This window comes from Gobio gobio, assembly GCF_949357685.1.
Source record: "Gobio gobio genome assembly, chromosome: 11".
NCBI lineage: Eukaryota > Metazoa > Chordata > Actinopteri > Cypriniformes > Gobionidae > Gobio > Gobio gobio.
In genome coordinates, this window is record NC_137104.1 from 25709857 (window position 1) to 25732962 (window position 23106).

At 36.8% G+C, this 23106-nt stretch overlaps 1 protein-coding gene across 3 annotated transcripts in view; it reads right to left on the minus strand.

Annotated features, from left to right (window-relative positions):
* epb41a (erythrocyte membrane protein band 4.1a) overlaps positions 1-23106 on the minus strand; it is an 89081-nt gene that overhangs the window by 63387 nt on the left and 2588 nt on the right. The window contains exons 2-3 of one of the 3 annotated variants that reach the window (XM_079828650.1): positions 5650-6050; positions 361-1008 (exon numbers count right to left, since the gene is read on the minus strand). In XM_079828650.1, the coding sequence (XP_079684776.1) occupies positions 361-1008; positions 5650-6042 (1041 nt within the window). In that variant the 5' untranslated portion in view covers positions 6043-6050. Of the gene's footprint in view, positions 1-360; positions 1009-5649; positions 6051-23106 lie in introns of those variants that run through there. The other 2 variants (XM_079828649.1, XM_079828648.1) reach the window with 2 other exon arrangements.

A 23106-nucleotide genomic window follows, 5' to 3' on the forward strand; every position in this document is an offset into this window, starting at 1 on the left:
AGCTCGCTACATGCTAACATCAGAAATAGCTGTGAATTTAAAGCGAGACTTGCAGGTCAAGTTGCTTCTAATAAGGATGTTCTGTTTCACTTAGAATGCTTTCTCGGTAGACAGTAGACATTGAGTCAGCTCAGTCGGTTTTTTCGAGCCACACAGTATGATCGCAACAAAAGCAGGCCAAAGTGTCACATCAGCACGAACAGTCTCTTGGTAGTCTGAGAGTCAATTAGCAAAGGAAGTAAAAGCCCTTGTGCAACGCTTGAGTTTCAGAGTCACTCTCCCGGGACTAGACAATGATACACCGCACTCGATAAGCAACAAAAGCGGCGGTTGTGTGCTTTGTGTGTGTATGTCGCTTACTTCCAGTTCACACTCGAAGAGGGTATCATCCAGCAACTTGACTTTGCAGTGCATGATCCTGGGGCGGCGAGATGCTTTCTGCTTCTTCCCCTCCTCCTCCTCTTCCTCCTCCTCCTCCTCCTCCTCCACCACTGCATTCTCCTCCTCCTCCTCTTTCTCTTGCTCTTTTTCTCCTTCCTCCTTTACTTCTGTTTCTGCTGCACCTGCATCTTCTAGCTTTAGTTCTTCCTCTACTTTCTCTTTTTCCTTCTCATGCTCCTTGTCTTTCTCTCCCTCCTCTCCTTTGGCCTTGTCCTCATTTTTCTTGTCCTTCTTCTCTTTTTTCTCCTTCTTCTCTTTCTTCTCCGCTTTTTCTTTTTTCTCTGGCTTCTCTTTCTCTAGCTTCTCCTTCTTCTCTGGCTTCTCCTTCTTCTCAGGTTTCTCCTTCTTCTCAGGCTTCTCCTTCTTCTCAGGCTTCTCCTTCTTCTCTTGCTTCTCCTTCTTCTCTTGCTTCTCCTTCTCCTTCTTCTCTGGCTTCTCCTTCTTCTCTGGCTTCTCCTTGTCTGCTTTCTCCTTCTTCTCCTTCTTGTCCTTCTTCTCCCCCTTCTCCCCCTTTTCTCCTTTGCCTGGCTCCAGCTCGGCGTCTTCTTTCTGATCTGCTACAATTTGCTGGGGGAAGACAAGAATTAAAAGAGGTAAAAACCAAAGATAGATTAATACACAATCAACAATGTCTAGACCCAGGATTTCATACAAATATTCAAATTCCGCCACGTAAATGGCGAATCCGCCATAGTGCACATGCAACTGGCTTTTAAAGGGAATGGGAGATGAGACTCTGATTGGTTTATTGCATGATGGTTAGGCCCAAAACACACCCATGACTAGAGACTAGGTACAACACTTTTGGACCATGCGCCTGGTGCGCAGACCGTTTTTTCCGTTGTCAAACTAGCAAATGTGATTCGGACACGCCCTAAGTGCACCTGCACCATACGCTTCAGATCGTTAAAATAGGGCCCATAAACTTAAAGCCATTTTTTCAAATTAAAGCAACTCCCACATCTCAACATCCAATCAACAAGTGATGCATAGAACCGTTAAAGCTACTTAAATCATTGTGACTTTCTCCCGGTTTCACAGACAAGGCTTAGTCCCAGACTAAAAGGCATGTTTGAGCTGAACAGAAAGCAACTTGCAATGATATATCTTAAATTAAGTAAGTGCCATTGTTTTGTCTCAAGATGCACACCAGTAATGTCTTTTTCTAAGGCATGTTTATAAATGTTACTTAAATGTCCTAATTGAACTAAGGCCTAATCCTGGCTTAATCTAAGCCCTGTCTGTGAAACCAGGCCATTAAGTGCAAATGTAACACTTGCAAAAATAGTTGGATAGAAACCTAGCAAATTATGTCTTAAAAAGCTTTGCAACCATATCACTTGGTTTAATGTCTCTATTCAAAAGAAAAGAGAGCAGAATAAATAATAACAAGCTAGCGGTGAGGAAAAAGCTGAGGCATGTTGACAGAAGCAGTGCCTGTTCAGTAACAACCTCTCAGAAAGCTTTTAGTGCTACTGGCACAGATGAGAGCTGCACAGAGATGGCTTTAACACGCAACCTCTGACCGTAACAATGTGTGAATGCAAGACGTGCGAAGCTCCACAGTCCAGTTAGCCTTTGGACAGACATCCCTAGCTACATGCGAACAGTTTGAAAATCCAGTTGTCACCCTGAGGTCATAGCTGACATGTTGTTAAACCCACACACTAGTAGGGTAAGCGTTGCTCCGACTTTTTGCTTAAAAAAAATCTTACAAAGGCCTGGTTCAGGGCTTAGATTGAGCCAGGGTTAGGCCTTAGTTTAATTAGGACATTTAAGTAGCTTTTATAAACGTTCCTTAGAAAAAAAATATTACTGGTGTGCATCTTGAGACAAAACAATGGCCCTGACATATTTTATATGATGTGTCATTGAAAGTTACTTTCAGTTAAAACAGCTCAAACATGCATTTTAGTGTAGGCTTAGGCTTTGTTTGTGATTCCAGAGGAATAGGCATTTCAGCCAAAAAAAGAATGTTTACAAAAAAAGTCACAAAAATAACTACATAAGGACCAAAAGCACCATAAAACCATTATTGTTATTATATATTATATATAACAGAAAAAATGGCATACTGTTTTGCTTCAAAGGACTCAGAATTAAGTCTTTTTTATGATACTTTTATCTAGCTTTGCACCAAAATTTTGTCAATTAAAAATATATAAATATTTGTCTGAAAATTTATTTTTGATTTCAGCCAAAAAGAGCTTTGGAGGGCCGAAATCATTGACCGAAACAGACGTTTAATTAGCGCTTCATGTTACATTTACCTCAGGAAAGCCATTCAATAAGCCATCCATAACTCTTTAGTTAGAATATATATATATATATATATATATATATATATATATATATATATATATATATATATATATATATATATATATATATATATATATATATATATATATATATATATATATATTTTTTTTTTTTTTTTTTTTTTTTTTTTTTTTTTTACAGAGGAACATTTTGCTAAATATTTGCTTTATATTACATATTTATTATATTTTGACTTAACCTGTTGCCTTCATTATAAATAAATCTGTCATCAAAACAAGTTATAACAGCCACTATTTAAATGTTTATATTTCAACAACTAATTGGAGTAGAAACATACAGTAATTACATCATTAAAAAGTTGATATAAAACTGCCTTATGTGCAAAATGTTTATATGCAATAACACTTTTATTGGAGTGTCAATTCCACCATTTTACTTTTGTTAAACATCTCAAACAGGTATGGTGTGAAATTCGACAAATGCATTAAAATATATGTAATGATAAAATATATATAATGATCTACAACCCCAAATCAGAAAAGGTTGGGACAGTATGGAAAACGCAAAAAAAAATATATATATATTAATTTTTTTTAAAAAGTGATTTCTAAATTTACTTTGACTTGTATTTCATTGCAGACAATATGAAGACAAAATATTTCATGTTTTGTCTGGTCAACTTCATGTCATTTGTAAATATGCATCCTTTCCTGTCATTCAGACCTGCAACACATTTCAAAAAAAGTTGGGACAGGAGCAATTTAGGGCTAGTAATGAGGTAAAATGGTTAAATAATGATGTGATTTGAACAGGTGATGTCAACAGGTGATTGTAATTATGATTTGGTACAAAAGCAGCATCCAAGAAAGGTCTAATCCTTTAGGAGCAAAGATGGGCCGAGGATCGCCAGTTTGCCAACAAATACGTGAGAAAATTATTGAAATGTTTAAAAACAATGTTCCTCAAAGAAAGATAGGAAGAGATTTGGATATTTCACATTCAACAGTGCATAACATAATTAAAAGATTCAAGGAATCTGGAGGAATTTCAGTGCGTAAAGGACAAGGGCGCAAGCCTAAGCTGAACAACCGTGATCTCCGATCCCTCAGGCGGCACTGCTTCAAGAATCGTCATTCATCTATAAGCGATATCACCACATGGGCTCAGGACTACTTTGGCAAACCTTTGTCAAGTACCACAATACGTAGTTACATCCACAAATGCCAGTTAAAACTGTACTGTGCCAAAAGGAAGCCCTATGTTAACAGTGTCCAGAAGCGCCGTCGACTTCTCTGGGCTCGGAGGCATCTGGGATGGACCATCACACAGTGGAAACGTGTACTGTGGTCAGATGAATCAGTATTTCAGGTATTTTTTGGGAGGAATGGACGCTGTGTGCTCCGGACCAAAGAAGAAAAGGATTATCCAGACTGTTACCAGCAACAAGTTTAAAAGCCAGGGTCTGTCATGGTATGGGGTTGTGTCAGTGCCCTTGGCAAAGGTAACTTGCACTTCTGTGAAGGCACCATTAATGCTGAAAAGTACATAGATATTTTGGAGCATAATATGCTGCCTTCAAGAAGACATCTTTTCCAGGGACGTCCATGCATATTTCAACAAGACAATGCAAAACCACATTCTGCACACATTACAAAGTCCTGGCTGCGGAGGAAGAGGGTACGGGTACTTGACTGGCCTGCCTGCAGTCCCGATCTGTCTCCAATAGAGAATGTGTGGCGCATTTTGAAGCGCAAAATGCGACAACGAAGACCCTGTACTGTTGCCCACCTTAAGACTTGTTTGCAGGAAGAATGGGACAAAATTACACCTGAAACACTTCATCACTTGGTGTCTTCAGTCCCTAAACGTCTTTTAAGTGTTGTGAAAAGGAATGGCAACATTACAAAGTGGTAAATGCTTTACTGTCCCAACTTTTTTTTAAATGTGTTGCAGGTCTGAATGACAGGAAAGGATGCATATTTACAAATGACATGAAGTTGACCAGACAAAACATGAAATATTTTGTGTTCATATTGTCTGCAATGAAATACAAGTCAAAGTAAATTTAGAAATCAATTCTTTTTTTTTTTTTTTGCGTTTTCCATACTGTCCCAACTTTTTCTGATTTGGGGTTGTAATAAATCAAGGCATTAACTTTTGCACTTCATGGCTGCATCCAAAAACTTAGGCAGCTGACTTGTTGCCTAGCTGCACTATCTATCAGGAATTGACTGCAGGCAGCGTTTGCGCGTGGAACTGATTTCGGACATTTTCGGAGGCAGTGTTACAATTTAATGATCTACTAGAAAATAGAGCGAGCTTTGGTGATAACCAAGCGAATATTTAAATCAAAAATAGAGATGACATCAAAAGTGGAAAACGTTGGTCAAATACGTACACACAAACTGACCACCAACAATTGTGGGATATTAAAGGCAGCGAATTATACATCTATGCTGCCTTCAAAAATCGATCACATGGAGGTATCTCAGAAGACAGGAAGTGAAGCTAACATTGGATTTGGACGTGCCTTGATGCCTCCGAAGGCAGCATTTTTCAGTTTTCGGATGCAGCCCAAGTCACACTACCTAAACTGTCAAAATGTGCTGAATAGCAGCAATTAGCAGCAACGTCAAAAACCAAAATGTGTAACCATATCAACCATGTGGCTCTATCATCTCTACCTCAACAACAGTCAATAACTGTTTGTGAAGACCATAGAAATAAATGCCAACTGCTGTGAAGTGTAAACTAAATCTTACCTGTCACAAAATTGTCCATGACTTCTCTTATAAAACTGAATTTTTTTTAAACTCCAAAATTAGATCAATCCAAAATGAATGAATCCATGTTTTATAATGATATGCTGTCATTAATTAAGTAATAGGCTATTTCCTCACAAAAGCAATATATTCCTGTTCTCACCTGGTTTTCAGCACTGCTGATTGAGTGCTGGTCTAAAGCAACATCGCCCTCTATGCGCAGTTCTGGCTCGGGGTCTGCTATGGGAGCTTTGGGTTCTTCCTGGCTATCCTTCTCCCGGGCTTTCTCGGTCTCCACCCCCTCGCCCTCCGAGCACTGTGAGCGGCGCTTCAGGAAGGAGGAGAAGAGGCGGGAGAGGCCGCGGCCAGCGGAGGTGCGCTGTCGCGGCTTTAGCTGCTGTTCCTCCTCCGAGCCCCCAGGGGGCGGCGAGGTGGCGGAGGGACTATCCTGAGCTGTATCAGTGGTGCCTGGCTCCTGGGCAGTGGGGTCCTCTTCTTCCTGCTGCTGCTCACACACCGGCTTCTTATGAACGCTCTCTGCCTCGTCTGTCGTCATGGCAGTCACTGGAGGGGGAACATTTTCAGTTAAAGTTTCATCTAATTCATAGCATTTTATAATTGCTGACTGCATAACTATTCAAATAATATTCATCAAAATATAATGAAATTAAGAATGGAGTGTGAAAATAGTATTTGAAAAGTGTCTGGATGGTACATGTGTGCCGGACACAACGCCTCGATCGCCCCCATGTGATTTGCCCCAGTATAAGTCATAATCCCCGCCCCTCTTCATGCATTCTAATGTGACGCGAGACAAAATAAACAATCAAATTACACTTCAAATCAATTTTTCCCAAAGACGGTTTCTGTCATTTTAGGTAGTTTTTAATCAGGCTGTTCAAGTGTTTGTTTTTTTAAATAAGTTTGGTTTTAATTAGTTATTTGATGCTAAATAAACGGGGGTGTGACGTCATGATTGACAGCTTCTCTGAGCGAAGTTGTCACTGAAGCACCAACTGATTTTTTCTGGGATTTTCGGGAGGAGATTGGAGATTGTGTCAATGCTTTGTAAACATTTCTAAAGCCGAGTGCACACTGTACAATATTCAATAGTCCTTCAGGATTGTTGCTTGTCAGATTGTACCAACTTGATCCCCGCAGTAAACCATGTCACACTGTGGGATCTCAGTTGTCTTTAATGTCAGACTGTACAACAGTAAAAGATAAGTTAAAAACAGTCGCATTCAAGAAGACTTGTCAGTATTGCGAATTGTGAATCTGGTTCTGTGCTCCTATTGGTTTTTGGTTTGACGTTGTCATAGGAGAAGCCACACTGCAGCACTTTGCCTCAAAACTTCTGTAGAATTTCATCAGAGGTAAAATTTGATCGCAATTAATCAGCTGTTGGTGAACATGTGAAACTTGCAATCAAAGACTACGGATTTTGGCCTAGGATCAGAGAAATCTTTAAGGATTCACAAAATTTGTCTCAGATGGCCAAAACATGGCCAAAAACGTAAAAGTGTGCACCCGTCTTAAGACCCTGTGTTGGTGCCTCTTCAGGACATAGTGCCACATGGCTATGTGCCCAATTGCCCATATGGTTAATCAAATTCTTTGCTTGGCATGTCCATGACAGTTCATCAGAGACATACTGATGTCCAATTAATGAGCAACTCAAAGAATCAGTTGATCCACTTCACAAAAACTAGTCTGAATGACATGTTCATGAGAACAGATTCAATAATTCAGTCAGGGCAGTTAATAGCCCACTGGACAGAAAGAATATTGGTGAATCATTTTGGACTGTTCTTTCAAACCAACAAAGCTATCATTTAACTAAAGTAACATATTTTAGTGTATGGACTACTATTATGATACTATTATGTGGTGTTATGTTGAAGCCTAAAAGCTTCAGTCCCTATTCATTTTAATTGTATATCTTCAGAATGTCTTGTTTTGTGTTGCACAGAAGAAAGAAAATCATACAGGTTTGGAACAAACGAGTAGGCTAAATGGGAAGAAAATTATGAGACTTTTCATCCTTGGATGAACTCTCTCATTAATAATGATTTAAATGATTAAATTTATTTATGCACGATATATCGGCCCCCATATCAGTATCACCCGATATATGTTCATTTTTAATGTTATCGTTATCGGCCCGATAAGAAAATTTAGCCAATATATTAAAGCCAATAAATAATATTTCTTTCAGCTAAGACACTTCAGATACGCACTGTTCGCCATGATATTTTTGAATTGCTTGAAATATGAGAGGAATCACTTTAAAAAAGGAAAATACAGTTACATAAAATAGGCTACATAAAATTATAATGAGAACATTGCTTGGGGAATTGATTTAATGGGGAGATTTTTGATTTTGTAATCAGGCTCTCAAAAATTATATAAAAATTTGGATTTAGATGTATCAGCTAATATATCGGTTATCGGCACATCAGTGCATCCCTACAAAAATAATTACATTTTAATAGTTTTTTTTTTTTTGGGGAATAAAAAAAACAGAAATTTGATTCTAAATCGTTGTGAATTGTGCAGAACTGTCTAAGAAAGAATCAAACTGCCTGAAGTGAATCGATTTTCTTTTTTCACTCAGTCACCCCTGCTGATGGGTGCAAAAGAGAGATTCTGTGAAAGACAAGCTAGGAACTGCCACAACTACAGCTCTCTATACATTGCATTCGCCACTGAACCTTAAAGAGTGTAAATAAACAAAATAAAAACTTAATGGACCTCACACTCTTTCACACAAATACACAGCAAACATATGACGAAGTAAATCTTATGTGCTCTTTTAGAATGCAACCGTCTATTTTGAAATAATCAGTGAAGCTATATCCAATTATGACAAGTGTTAAATCTAATCCAATGAGCGCACACAAACCACTTTAGCATTGAAGGTGTTACGTAAACCAGCCTACCCCAGACCTAATGACATCACAGAGGATTTAAACACTAAAGCATTATGGGTAGGTCGGTCTAACGAAGCAGTTACAAAACCTGATGTGGCTTGACCCAGGTTGCCTAGACAACAGTGAATTCCCTGAGGTCGCCTGTGTCAGCTTGCACTCGAACATTTCAGCCACAGTGACGAGGCTTGAGGTCATCAGTAATGTACTTAGAGTTCGATCTGATTACGTCTCTTTACAAATGATGCAATGCATCATGAAATCTGATATTTGGTTATGATTTAGACTCTGTTCGGTTTGACCCAAAATGGGTCAAGAATTGTATTTTAGAATAGTATTTATGTAACCGAGTTACAGGTTGTTTCAGCTGATTAGTTGACTTGTGTATATAGAACTTTCTAATTTTTGTGTTAGCTTTACTAAATAGTAGGGGTGTAACGATATACCCTCATGTCATGATTCGATACATAGCGCGATGCTTCAAGACATATGGTAAAATGTTAACCAAAAAATGTACTGTTGATTAAAATGCTACATTTGTTTTTACACTGGTGGTGGAAATGAATAGGCTTGAAATCGGTGCTGGTACAGGACAATGGTGACACCAGAATAAAAATATTCATGATTCTGAAGCTGAAGCTGAAAACACAGAATTATTTTAGAGGAATATGCTTGCACTCTGTCACTGACTAGATATATTTAAAATAACGGACACTTTTTACTGGTAACATTACATAAGACATTTGCCATTATCAGGAGGACTCACACATAGCCTACTCCCCCATTCCATTATTATACATTATATTTAACATTATATATAGTAGTTTAATGTAATACTGACACTAAAACTCTGTTAACTTGACTTGACGAAATAACTCAAAGGAAAATGCAAAGTGTGCAGGACAATGGCCATTCAGGGCCAGATTTGAGGAACCTGGGCTCTGTGCCATTCAAATGTCAGTCCTTTCAAATGTTCAGTCCTTAAACATCCAAAAGGATATATCAAATGTGCATTTACAGACATTAGTCTAGTGAAACATAGACTTCTCAGCCAGACCTTTGACAATTGGCATAAAGCTTTGTACATGTTATAGCTTATTCTGTCCAAAAACCACCAATTTAGACAGGAATGGGTCATTACAGTAACAGTAGCAGTATTCAAAATGGCAATAAATACTAATCCACTGGTCAGATAATGACACATAAGTACAAACATCAAAGAAACTAGTGAAAAATATGACTAGATTTGAATAAACACAATTTAAATGTAAAAAGTATTAACTATTAAATGGTCATAACTCCCATTCTGCAATTCTGCAAAACTGCCGTTCAATATGCATCAGATGATTCATGGACAACCTATCAATAATGCTTTTAATATACCCTTGAACAAAAATAATATTGCTGCTTTATTAAGACACTTTAGGCCAAATTTACTAACAGTTTGCGCCAGCGCAAACCCTCTTTTGGCGTTAAAAAACTACTGTCAGGATTTACTAAAGAAGACACGCAGTGAAAAATTTACATTGAAAATGCGTAGACAGGGTTTTTTTTGCGACTGACCTTATTGCATATGCATTTGTAGCAGTTTCCCTTTCAGACGCAAAATGTATGAGAGGGGAGTATTTAAATGAATCATGGAAGGTGATTTACTAAGATTTGTGCAAGTCAATTTACTGTTATTTGCAGTCAGTCACCATTATTTAATGCCCAAAAAAGCATGTTAAGGCTGACGTTCAGATGTTACACTGTTGTCAAAAGTTTCCCAAGCACATGGAACATGTCATATTTTCAGATGTCATGAGAACATATGTCACAAAATACAGCTATATTACCACAGTGATATTTAACCCCGCCCGTAATATTGCTGCGGAAAGAATCCTGCTTTTGGGGTTATTCATGGTCTGTTGAATGTACTTTGTTGATGCTTTTACACTTTAAAATTTCCTTTTAAAGTTCGATGGTTGAATGGTGAGTAGAAAAATGTCATCTCATTAATTTGTGACCAGTTCCTAAAAAGAAGTGTATCATTGCGTTCATAGAGCGAACATTTCACCAATTGTTTACAGTGTAACGGAAGTTACACCCATCATTTGCACAAAGTGTCATGGGGCGTAGGAAAAAGATGGATAGAATCCACACAAATTATTTCCCAATGGAGATTTTGCATCAGGTTCATGTTGGTCAAGCAAATTCACAGTACCAATACCAATACTTGGTTTAAAAGTGCATTTAATGTAATCGATGTGTCAGCGTAGCCCTGGATAACCACAGCAAGCTGGTCACATGGCAGCTGGAAACCAGCTGCACCTGAATTACATCAAAGGAGATTTGCTGAGTCTTCAAAAAACATGCACTCTCGCTGTTCTGCTGTCCCATACAGATTCAGACTGCCTGAGTGCTCTTTCAGTGCAAGTGACTCGAGGATGTTATTTCCCTCACCAATTCCCAACTCAACATAAGCCCTTCCATCTTCTGCCTGGACCATGCATCTCTCTTCTTTGTTTTCTATCCCCCTCCTGTACAAAAACTTAAAAAAGTCTCCCTCTGGTGTGGTATTGCATTGAAATGGGTCTTTGATTCATTGTTTCACCACATTATAAGGCTTTTTTTTTTTTTGCTAATTAATAGAGCACACACACAGACAAGTAAATAAACACAGACTCAAATAGCTCCCTATTGAATCATCTTGTCCGCACACACACACAGGTCTGCCATTCAGTCATCTTTCTTTCCCATTCATTAGCAAAATCATTATAAAGCCTCATTATGAGGGCTCAAGTTTAAGCCCAAGCAGTCTCTTGAGGACAGACAGCAAACACAGTGGACTAAAGAAAACTGTCCCATTCATGCAGAACGGCTGTGTGTGTTTGAGTGAGTATTTAATCAACTAGTCTGGCACTAAGATGCATTTAATCTCAACGTTACAGCAGATATCTTTTATTTTACTTTATTCTCAAGAAATCAACATAAAAAATAAGGTAAAAACTTGTCATTAAATCTGTATGAATCAGGTTGAGGTTTGTGTGAGGGTCAGGTTTCAGGAAAAAATGATGTTTAGGAAAATATGAACTTAGGAAAACAATATAGTTGAATGGACAAAAAGACAAGTGTGTGATTCCTCAGTCTCTTCAATACATACATGCATACATACACTGATCAGGCATAACATTATGACCACTGACAGGTGAAGAGAATAACACTGATTATCTCTTCATCACGGCACCTGTCAGTGGGTGGGATATATTAGGCAGCAAGTGAACATTTTGTCCTCAAAGTTGATGTGTTAGAAGCAGGAAAACTGGACAAGCGTAAGGATTTGAGCGAGTTTGACAAGGGCCAAATGGTGATGGCTAGATGACTGGGTCAGAGCATCTCCAAAACTGCAGCTCTTGTGGGGCGTTCCCGGTCTGCAGTGGTCAGTATCTATCAAAAGTGGTCCAAGGAAGGAACAGTGGTGAACCGGTGACAGGGTCATGGGCGACCAAGGCTTTGATGCACGTGGGGAGAGAAGGCTGGCCTGTGTGGTCGGATCAAACAGACAAGCTACTGTAGCTCAAATTTCTCAAGAAGTTAATGCTGGTTCTGATACAAAGGTGTCAGAATACACAATGCGTCACAGTTTGTTGTGTATGGGGCCGCAGATCACCCATGCTGACCCCTGTCCACCGCCAAAAGTAGCAACAGTGGGCACGGGACCATCAGAACTGTAACACGGAGCAATGGAAGAAGGTGGCCTGGTCTGATGAATCACGTTTTCTTTTACATCACGCCGGGTGTGTGTGCGTCGCTTATCTGGGAAACACATGGCACCAGGATGCACTATGGGAAGAAGGCAAGCTGGCGGAGGTAGTGTGATGCTTTGGGCAATGTTCTGCTGGGAAACCTTGGGTCCTTCCATCCATGTGGATGTTACTTTGACACGTACCACCTACCTAAGCATTGTTGCAGATCATGTACACGCTTTCATGGAAATGGTATTCCCTGGTGGCTGTGGCCTCTTTCAGCAGGATAATTTGCCCTGCCATAAAGCGAAAATTGTTCAGGAATGGTTTGAGGAGCACGAGTTTGAGGTGTTGACTTGGCCTCCAAATTCCCCAGATCTCAATCCAATCGAGCATCTGTGGGATGTGCTGAACAAACAAGTCCGATAAATGGAGGCCCCACCTCGCAACTTACTGGAATTAAAGGATCTGCTGCTAACATCTTGGTGCCAGATAATACAGCACACCTTCAGGGGTCTAGTGGAGTCCATGCCTTGATGGGTCAGGACTGTTTTGGCAGCAAAAGCGGGACCAACACAATATTAGGAAGGGGGTTATAATGTTATGCCTGATTGGTGTACATGTATATACATACTGACTGAATAAAATACTCCCTTGAGAGTGCAGGTGTCTGTGACTGCAAAAAGCTAATTGTTACACCTCCCATTCGGAAATCAACCCAAACAGGAAATGAACTTCTGAACTTCTCGATTTATCTACTCAAAGCCATCAACAACTAAACTACAGACACCCACCACCTGCTCAACTAGGACTGAACCATCCAGCTGCACAAACGCAAGCAAAAAAAAAGTGTGTCTTGCAGTGCATTTCTACTTTGCCAAACAAAGATTCTCACAAATCTTCCCTCCTCACATCTGTTCAAGATTAGATATTGACCCTACAGCGACTGCACACACTAAGTGCTCTGCTAGGGGATCTGCAAAACTCTTTTAGAACCGGCCTACGTTTCCACTGACCTGAGAGCCAAATGATGACACAAAGTACAGCAACCTGCCCACGAACAAACTGGATGGTCTCTGTTTACGAGTTTTGAAAACATGTATTTGAACATGACATTTATAATTATCATTTGGGGTTTTAAAGACATTTAATATTTAGTAATATTATCAATTTAACTACACTGACACTATCGGGTGAGAACAAAATTTGAACTGATTTGAGCTGCAATGACACTTACTTTGAAACATCGACATTTATTGAACGGAATTGAATGAACATTGAACTGACTTGACCTGAATAGATGACACGATTGTCTTCTGTAGAGCTGCGTATAGCTGAATTGAACATATCATGATTGATGAACTTTGCAACATTGACAGTTATTGAATTGAACTGAAACACAGAACTAAATTTAGCTGTATCATAACAACAACAAAAATCTGTAGGGCTGCTTTACAGCTGAAAATGAATTTAATTTATGAATTTATGAATTTGACAACATTAACACTGTAATTTTCTTATTATTTATTAATGTGATGCTGCTTTTAATTAATCTGTATTGTATAAAGTGTTATGTAAATTAATGTGACTTCAATAAAATAATTTTATTTCAGAAGAACAGGGTAGATAATCAGGGTAAAAAAAAAAGTAGGTAGGTACTTCTTTTAACAGCCAGCGCCTGCATTTTTTATCATTTTCACAAGTTTCATGGCCCCCAGAATATTTTGTTGTATACATATCTGAACATCAAAAGAAACAAAGAACAAGAAAGAACAGACCCTCTGCTTTTATATCAAACAACCCGTTTTATTCTAGCTTCATGCATTCTTTTTTTATCAACACTGAATGTGGGTCAGTTTCATAAAAAAGCAACATTTTGAGCAGAAAGCTGAGAATATCGCACTACGTCCGGATCGGATTCAGAACGATGATCAAAACATAGATGGAGTAGATCGAGTCCATCAACACCCCCAAATCTTGCACAGTCCTATAGATCCTCGACATTTCACTCAGTAACATTAGGACATTTTGATTTATATGCTGTTTAATGTTGATGATCGCGCTACTTTATGCATATGCTTATATGATATCGCTTGTTTCGGTTTCTTTTTCACATGTGTCCGGAGATCCGGAGATTCTGTACACTTGTATAAGATGTGTAATAGCGCCCCCTACCATATAACGGTGAAAACACAGAAAGCCGTAAATTTCAGTCAATGCCGGCGAAGTGTTTTCTCATAAATGATGGGGAAAGAGTTAACTAAGTAATTTGCAACCGTTAAAAAGTATCTTCTATAGTATGAATGAGTGAATGTACTCTGTACGTACAACATTCATCAAGTCGACATTGCGATGTGACCTATAGCACTATGTGCCTCGCTTTACTGTCATTCACAAATCCTCTCCTGTGGCCTCATGGGATAGTAAAGTATCCTTTGTCCATTTCAGAATCTCACCAGAAGTAGTAGGTCATCCGGGTACTATTCGCCTACTATTTTATGGATTTTTCACCTACTACATAGCAAGGCTGTAACCACGTCTTGAACATTGGGGGGACCAATTTTTTATAAAGCCGATAGAAACAGTGAAGGAAATTCTAGGTCTAATTCTAGTTGGGAAATAATCATTTTGAACTATTTGTATTATTATTTAATTTGCATTAATATGCACATATGTACTTTTATTTGTATGCCTAATAGGTCGAAAATGTGAAACGTTTCTTGTCTCTTCACACTCAGTTAGGAATTCCATGAATCACATAAATGCATATTTTCAATTCAAAATGGCCATATTCGAGAAAAAAGTCGAGTAGTTTGTTACCGTCGATCGTTTAACATTTCCATAGCAAAAAAAGGTGCCATGTATTAAATGTTTTGCTTCTTACCTCACTCTCTTTCAACGTTAAACTAACGGTTCGCACTGGAATTCATGCTCTACTTTGATTTGATTGGCCATCTCAAATATGTTGACATAGATGATCGCTGTTAGACCTCCGAGGCAGACCAGACTACAATTTTTCATTTTAAACCTTTTTGCAACGCTATATAATGGAGTGCAGCAGTCCAGTGCAAGAATCTAAAATATTGGGGTGTACAATTGGGCCATTTCTAATTATTAGAGGGGACTTGTCCTCGACAATGTCTATGGTTATGGCCCTGCTATGTAGTAAGGAAAATTGAGATTTCAGTTGCATCCTGTGTGTAACTTAAATGTCTCTATCAGCTGAATTGTTGCAACGCTCCACATTGGGCGCTTGCAGTGTGAATAACTTGATAATGATGGGAGTGATCTAGTTTTGTTTTGCGTCAGTTCCTGATTTGAGAACAGCAGGTGCACTGCAGAGCCAATTTTACGACCTAGAACTGTCTTGAATTCAGCTGTGCAAAGAGGTATAATTCTCCAGAACCCATCTCATTTACCTGGCCTGAATGAACAGGTGAGCAGGGTGTGTGGATGTCTGGAAGCTTCCAGTGACATAACAGAAAACAAACACACAGCTCTTTTTCCTGCAGGCAATCCAATATCTCCCCCAAATCAACGTCATCCTTTCTACAGGCACTGTCACACCACTAATATCCTGTTCACCGCCAATATGAGGCCTGTCTACATGCATTTGTGTTACAATGCTTTTATACGGCCGCTATTAATGTGCGGGGTGGACGAAGGAGGGGCCAGGGGTGTGACGGCATAGATTTACTGAGACAACAATGACAGAAACAAACACGCTGAACTGAGACAGAGACACATTAGACACGCTGAAGTCCTGCACCCTCTCTGAACATCAGACACCAATGCTTTATCAGGGCGTCAGTGAATGGCAAAACAACAACAAAATAAAATAACAACAACAACAAAAAACGAATCAAAAATCTGGAAAAGAAAAGCCAAATTTTAAATAAGGTAAGGTATCACCACTAGACATAATGTGCTATATAATAATACATAAAATATATTAATGAAGAATGAATGAATTAAATAAATAACAAATACATGTTATTAATGTTTTACTATTTATTCATTACAGAGAAAGAGTTTGTACAGTGGAGTATATTTACTCATTTTTATTTAGCTACTTAAACGTTAATTTAAATATGTTAATATTTAATAATAAAATATAAACTTATTTAAATTAACATTTAATAAGTAAATAAAAATGATTGTAAAAACTCTTTCTCTGTAATAAATAAATACATTCTAGTATAGTAATACTAAAAAAATAAGAAAATAAACAGAAATAAAAAGTAGATATAAAATAAAGAAAATAAAAAAATAAACAGTAATTGGTCAAGAATAATTATTTATTATGCATTTTATTATAATAAAATATAATAATAATAATAATAATAATAATAATAATACATTTAAATAAATATTTGATAAAATAATTCATGTTAAAAATACTATATAAATATACAAACTCTCTCTCTGTAGCTCTTTTGTTTGGATCCTCTGGCCACTAACACCACTGCACTGACACTAATCCATTCTTTAACATTCCCTCCCCCTCACACACACACACACACACACACACAAAAACACACGTTGGGTTTTCATGTTTTCTGGGGACTTTCCATAGACATTATATTTATACTGTACAAATTGTATGTTCCATCCCCTAACCCTAAACCAAAAAACAACCCAAACAGAGGACTTTTCAATTTTCAAAAAGCATAATTCTGTATAACATAAGTTTTTCTTCATGGGGACAAATAAATTGGGACATTTTTACCCATAATGTACACGCACAGACATACTTTCACACACTTATCCATCTTCCTGCCGCATCTGCCATCCATCAATACACCACACAGTTCTCTTATGCAAATAACATCACTTATCTCTTTTAAAAATACACAAATGAGCGCACTGTGAACCAAAACACACTTCTATCCCATTATTGCTATTGGACACACACAACTTTATCTAATTACAGCTTTCTAAATTATCCACACAAATCACAACATCATCATCAGAATCAACACAGGCCTGCCCACGCACAACATCATCCCTTTACACTTCATCTAAACACACAGGCTCACACACACACACACACGCACACACACTCACGCCATCATCCTCTTATGCATCAAGTGCAGATAAACACACACACACTCATTCAATTATATCTCGCTGCAACACTTACAATGTATTACAGTTCACTTCACTCAGATCAGATCCCACACTGTAAAAAATATTTTTCAAAGTTGTAAATAAAGATCATTAGAGTACGTTTTAGAAAACAATACTGTTTAAAATTAAATATTTACTTCAATGTGCTACTTGCAGTTTGTTTGTAATTATTTGTTAAATTTCTAAGTGAAAAATGTTTCTATACCAAGGTGCAGAAGGAAACAAGCGTGGCTGCAGCCATATTCCTTATCTTTCACACACACACAAATCAGATGGTGCAGTGGTGACAGATGGTGTGTGGGGTGTTTTGGCCTCTCAGAGACCGTGAAAAGTGGACATATGCGAGACCCATCGCCTCTGACCTGACCGACAACCTCTATAGAGGAATACACACACTTATTGACTCAAAGCAATCCTCATCATCATCACTCTCACAAACACCAAAGATCAGATTTCATTTGACACATCATGACTGTTTATCTTCATACATTTATCTTTACAGTACTCCAGCTCTTTTCTGGAAGAGTAAAGGGTTGGGCTATACAGGTCAAATAAAATATACTTAAATATTCTTCAACCTTTGGACGATATATATATATATATATATATATATATATATATATATATATATATATATATATATATATATATATATATATATATATATATATATATATATATATATATATATATATATATATATGTATATATATATATATATGTATATATATATATATATGTATATATATATATATGTATGTATATATATATATATGTATATATATATATATATATATGTATATATATATATATATATGTATATATATATATATATATATGTATATATATATATATATATATATATATATATATATATATATATATATATATGTATATATATATATGTATATATATATATATATATATATATATATATATATATATATATATATATATATATATATATATATATATATATATATATATATATATATATATATATATATATATATATATGTATATATATATATATATATATTCAATAGCAATCACATTACGTTACAGTACTCCAGTAAACACAGTTACAGGTTTCGATCAATGCCAATCATCTAAAAACTGCCAAATGTGACCCTGGACCAAAAAAACTGTCATAAGTCGCACAGGTATTTTGTGACAATAGCCAACAATACATTGTATGGGTCAAAATTAACCATTTTTCTTTTATGCCAAAAATCATTAGGATATTAAGTAAAGATGTATGTTAAGTAAAGATGATGTAAAGATAAATGTTAAGTAAAGATGATGTTCCATGAAGATACTACTGTAAATATATCAAAAAAATTATTATTAGTAGTAATCTGCATTGCTAAGGACTTCATTAGGACAAATTTAAAGGCGATTTTCTCAATATTTAGATTTTTTTTGCACCCTCAGATTCCAGATTTTCAAATAGTTCTATCTATAGCCTAATGGCCCGGCTTGCAGGGGCAGAGTCGCATCTAGAAAATTATTTATGGGTGGCAAGGGGGTGGTATAAGAATTGTGAGGGATAGCAACACCAAAGCACGAAAGCATTCAATCATGTATACTCAATCTATAATATATAATTTATACTACATCTCTACTATAATTAAAAACAAAATACAGCCGCTAGCAGCAATCATCGGGTCCAAGCACTAATGGTCACTGATTAGCGATCATTGAATGCAAATGAAATGCATCTCATGATGTGGTTTGATTCAAGTCGGAAAAGTCCATCTTGAAGCTTCACTGGAAGCTAAAGTTTGATGAAACAGGCAACAGCAACGTCAAAACAGGCAACTGAATTTCAAAGGATATCACTCTCACTGTTATATTAAAAGAGAAGTTTTAAAAAAATTGTGTGCTATAGGCCTGTGTGGATATTCAACATTTAAATTGAGATTGCACGTCTTAAATCACAGGATAATTTCAAGTGAATGTGACGATATTATTTTTAATGATCATTTTTATCATATATTTCTATCAAACGTGTATAGCCTTACCTATGCTTGCGGTTTAAGTGTTTGTTTTATTATTCATACTACAGCAGTAAGTGTCTTTATAGAAATGTTGTAATATAATATCTTTATTTAATATTTAATTAATATCTTTATTTAGCAATGGCACATTAAATTGACCAAAAGTGACAGTAAAGACGTTAAGATTTCTGTCAAATAAATGTTGTTCTTATGAAAGTTGTATTCATTAAAGAATAATAACAAAAATAAATGTTTCTTGAGCAGCAAATCAGCATATTATAATGATTTCTGAAGGATCATGTGACACTGAAGACAGGAGCTGAAAATTCAGCCTTGCCATCACAGAAATAAAGAAATACATTTCAAAATATATTTAAATGGAAAGCAGTTATTTTAAATTGCAATCATATTTCACAAAAGAAAACTATAGTGTATACGTTTGTAAATTTATATCTGCATGAAGATATTATAACTTCATACTTCAACAACCTACTTTTCAGGTTGTCAGAACCCTCATACTTTTTAAAACCTAGTATTTTTTTTTAGATGGAAAGAATATCAAAGAATTATCAAGTATATTTATTTTTATTTCTAAAGATACAAAAAAAATTCAGACACGAGTCCCGCTCTGCGGTGCCTTTTAAAAAAACAAATTCAACATAGGAAGGTTCAAGGAAGTCAATGGAGCGAATGGAGTATGACCGGTCCTTAACACTTATAAAACATGTTGATAAAAATATACTTAAGTAAAATAGCAAACTGTAAAAAGTGAAAATGTGTAGATTTTACATTAAGGGGATGAAGTACATTTTTAGATATGGCAAAACATGATTTACAATCGATTGCTTTGCAAGCACGTACTCATTCTCTCACCCTGGTCTTGTTGTTACACATTGTGTTTCAAAACTTTAGCTGAGACAATGGCAGAAATTTGAGCATAATTGCACCGCCAAAGTATAAGCTTGGCCATTATGGAATGAGCCATCAAGTTTTTGCTTGTGGAAATAAATGTGTAAATCTGTGAATATGCACACTGTCGGCCTGATCTTTAACACACATACAAGTGTGCATTTTAGTACTTTAGAGCCCTGACATGAGCTTAAGGTAAAGACACAAGGAATATGTCTTAAAACACAACAAAAAAACATTAAAACCACAACACTTAACTGCCATTAGATAACTGTGTGTGTTCCTAAATGTATGCTATGACAGAGCTTTTAAGCTTAACTTAAACATGTGTTTATGACATATTTATTACAGGTTAAATAACAAAGGCTTCCACATCTTTCAAGAATTTAAACAAGTATATTATGTGTACTGTACTCAAGCGTCATTTCTAGCTGACAAAATAATTTAGCATAATTAGAAAAATGTATATGTAAGCAATAAGGTACGAGAGGCTGTGCTGATTTCGTGAATAAGTCACGGCTGAAGGGCGTTGTTAGTGCAACCCTTTCAGCCGTGACTTATTCATGATACAGCACTAGCCTCAATTCCTTATTGCTTTTATAAAACGATTACAACACAATACAAATATTAAAGCCCAAAAATATGTGTCAACGCAACTTTCATGAGGTAAAAGCCTTCCTTCCGCTGAACGAAAAATAGTCCCTGACGTACACACCTCTAATGCTGACAGTGACAGATTTATACACACACACACACACACAAATACATTCACACCTGCAGTGGCACAAAACTGCCACTTTCACCTCAGAGGTTAGTTGTGACCAAAAGCAAAAATACAGACATGAGTAGTTTCATATCACAGTAACGGTATATACTGTGTGTATATACAAAGCTATTGTGACTTCAGATGAATTGGAATATTGTGAATACGTTTTTTTTTTTTTTTTTTTTTTTGAGCTTCACAGCTCCAGCCCACATCCACTTTGTATGGAAGAAAAAAAGCAATGTGAACATTCTGCAAAACATCTGATTTTGTGTTCCACAGAAGAAAAGGCAATAAAGGTTTAGAAATGTCTGAATTAACTGAGGCTGACTTCTTCCTTGAGGGTGAACTGAGTATATATATTTTTTTTTAACTATTCGTTTAAAATACATATGCACACAATGTTGTCTCTTGATCAGATACAAAAATGCCTTTCTCTGGGTGCATCGTCTCATAATTGCTCCTTCCCTTCTGCTTACCTTCATTCATTTCATACCTACCACTGATGCCACACTAACAGAGGCACTTTGGGGCTACGGTGACAGTAAACAATGGGAAGACAGAGTAAACAGTGTAGTAGAAAGCCTAAGTGCTGTGCGCTTTTGTAACTGGATGCAGAAAGTGAGCTTAAGACTGGAAAGCGGCTTTAAAATTAATCGGGGTCCTGTGCGGGATTAGAGAGAAACGCGCTCTCTCTCTCTCTCTCTCTCTATAGATGTACTAATGTAGGGGGAGCAAGCATCTGGATCTCACTGTCAGTTGTTCTTGTTGGTCTCCATCTTTAGACACCGGGTTTCTGCTCGCCCTGGGCTCAAGGACAGGAGCCAGCTGTGAATGACCCAGAAAACTCTAGACTGAGCAAAACTGATTTACATGTGCTACAGACACATAAATTAGAGGTGACGGTATATCATTTTTTGCCCGTTTAAAATGTGTGTATATTTTTTTCCTGCCGTTTCTGAGACTGCAAGTTAAGCTATTAGCAGGCGGACTTCCTGAATATGCTTACATACATTTTAAAAGTCTCAGTCTAACAAAATAAATGATTTGTCTTTTTAAAATGTCACATAAGTGCTTTAGTACGAATTTAGTATGCATGGCGCAGGTGTACTCAGGGCGTGTCCGAATCCACTTCAACGGAGAAAACAGTCCGCACACCAGGTGCATGGTCCAAAAGTGTTGTACCAAGTCTCTTAATGAGTCATGGGTGTGTTTTGGGTGTAACATGAAATAAACTCTCATCTCCCATTCCTTTTAAAAGCCAGTTGTGCTTGCACCATGGTGGATTCACTATTTACATGGCGGAATTTGCGAGCGGAAAGACTGAACGCTTCTCCGGAGAGGAATCCTTTTTTTAATTTAAAAATGTTTGTGTGCTGCTGCTCGTCCCTGTGTTTGTAATAAGCAGAGTGTATACACGCGTTGTGCACCCGTCTATAGGCGCATATTACTAAAGCGCCATTTAAATAACAAAAAATTACTGCACAGTCATTTTCAGTTGCCTCAAAAATAGCAACGCGCCAACAATGCGCCTGAACACACCTCGTTTTCAGACCAGCACGCCCATGGCCGAACAGATGGGTGTGAGTCCATTTGTTATTTAAACAATGTGGCGCTGGACATGAAAATGATAACTGCGTTGGGCTGAAACTACCATCGCGCCTGGGGTCGCATTGCGCCAGGTGTATGATAGGGCCCTAAAGAGCTGTATTTATTCCCATACAGTATTTTTTTTCTACCAAATACATTTCAAATATGCTAATAATAAACAGCGCACCTTAAGGAAATATTTAAAATATAAAAAAAATTCAAATATACTACAAAATGTATCTCAATGGACAAAAAAATTATTTTCCATTGTAAAATACATTTTAGGTAAATGCAAAATATATATAAATACATTTTGGACAATGTAAATATATTTATGTTTTATAAATATTTAAATATGTTTAGAAATATATGAAAAAAGGAAACAGAAAATCTATTTTAGTGTATTGAAAATGAATTTTTGCATATTTTGAACAACAACAAAAAAAAAACTTTTCATATATGTTTTTTTTTTTCTTTGCAATATGGGATCAATCAAATGTTTGATTACTCTTGTGTTATGTATTCACCTTATAGCAACACGGAAGTACGCTATTTTCTGTGATTGAATAGGCA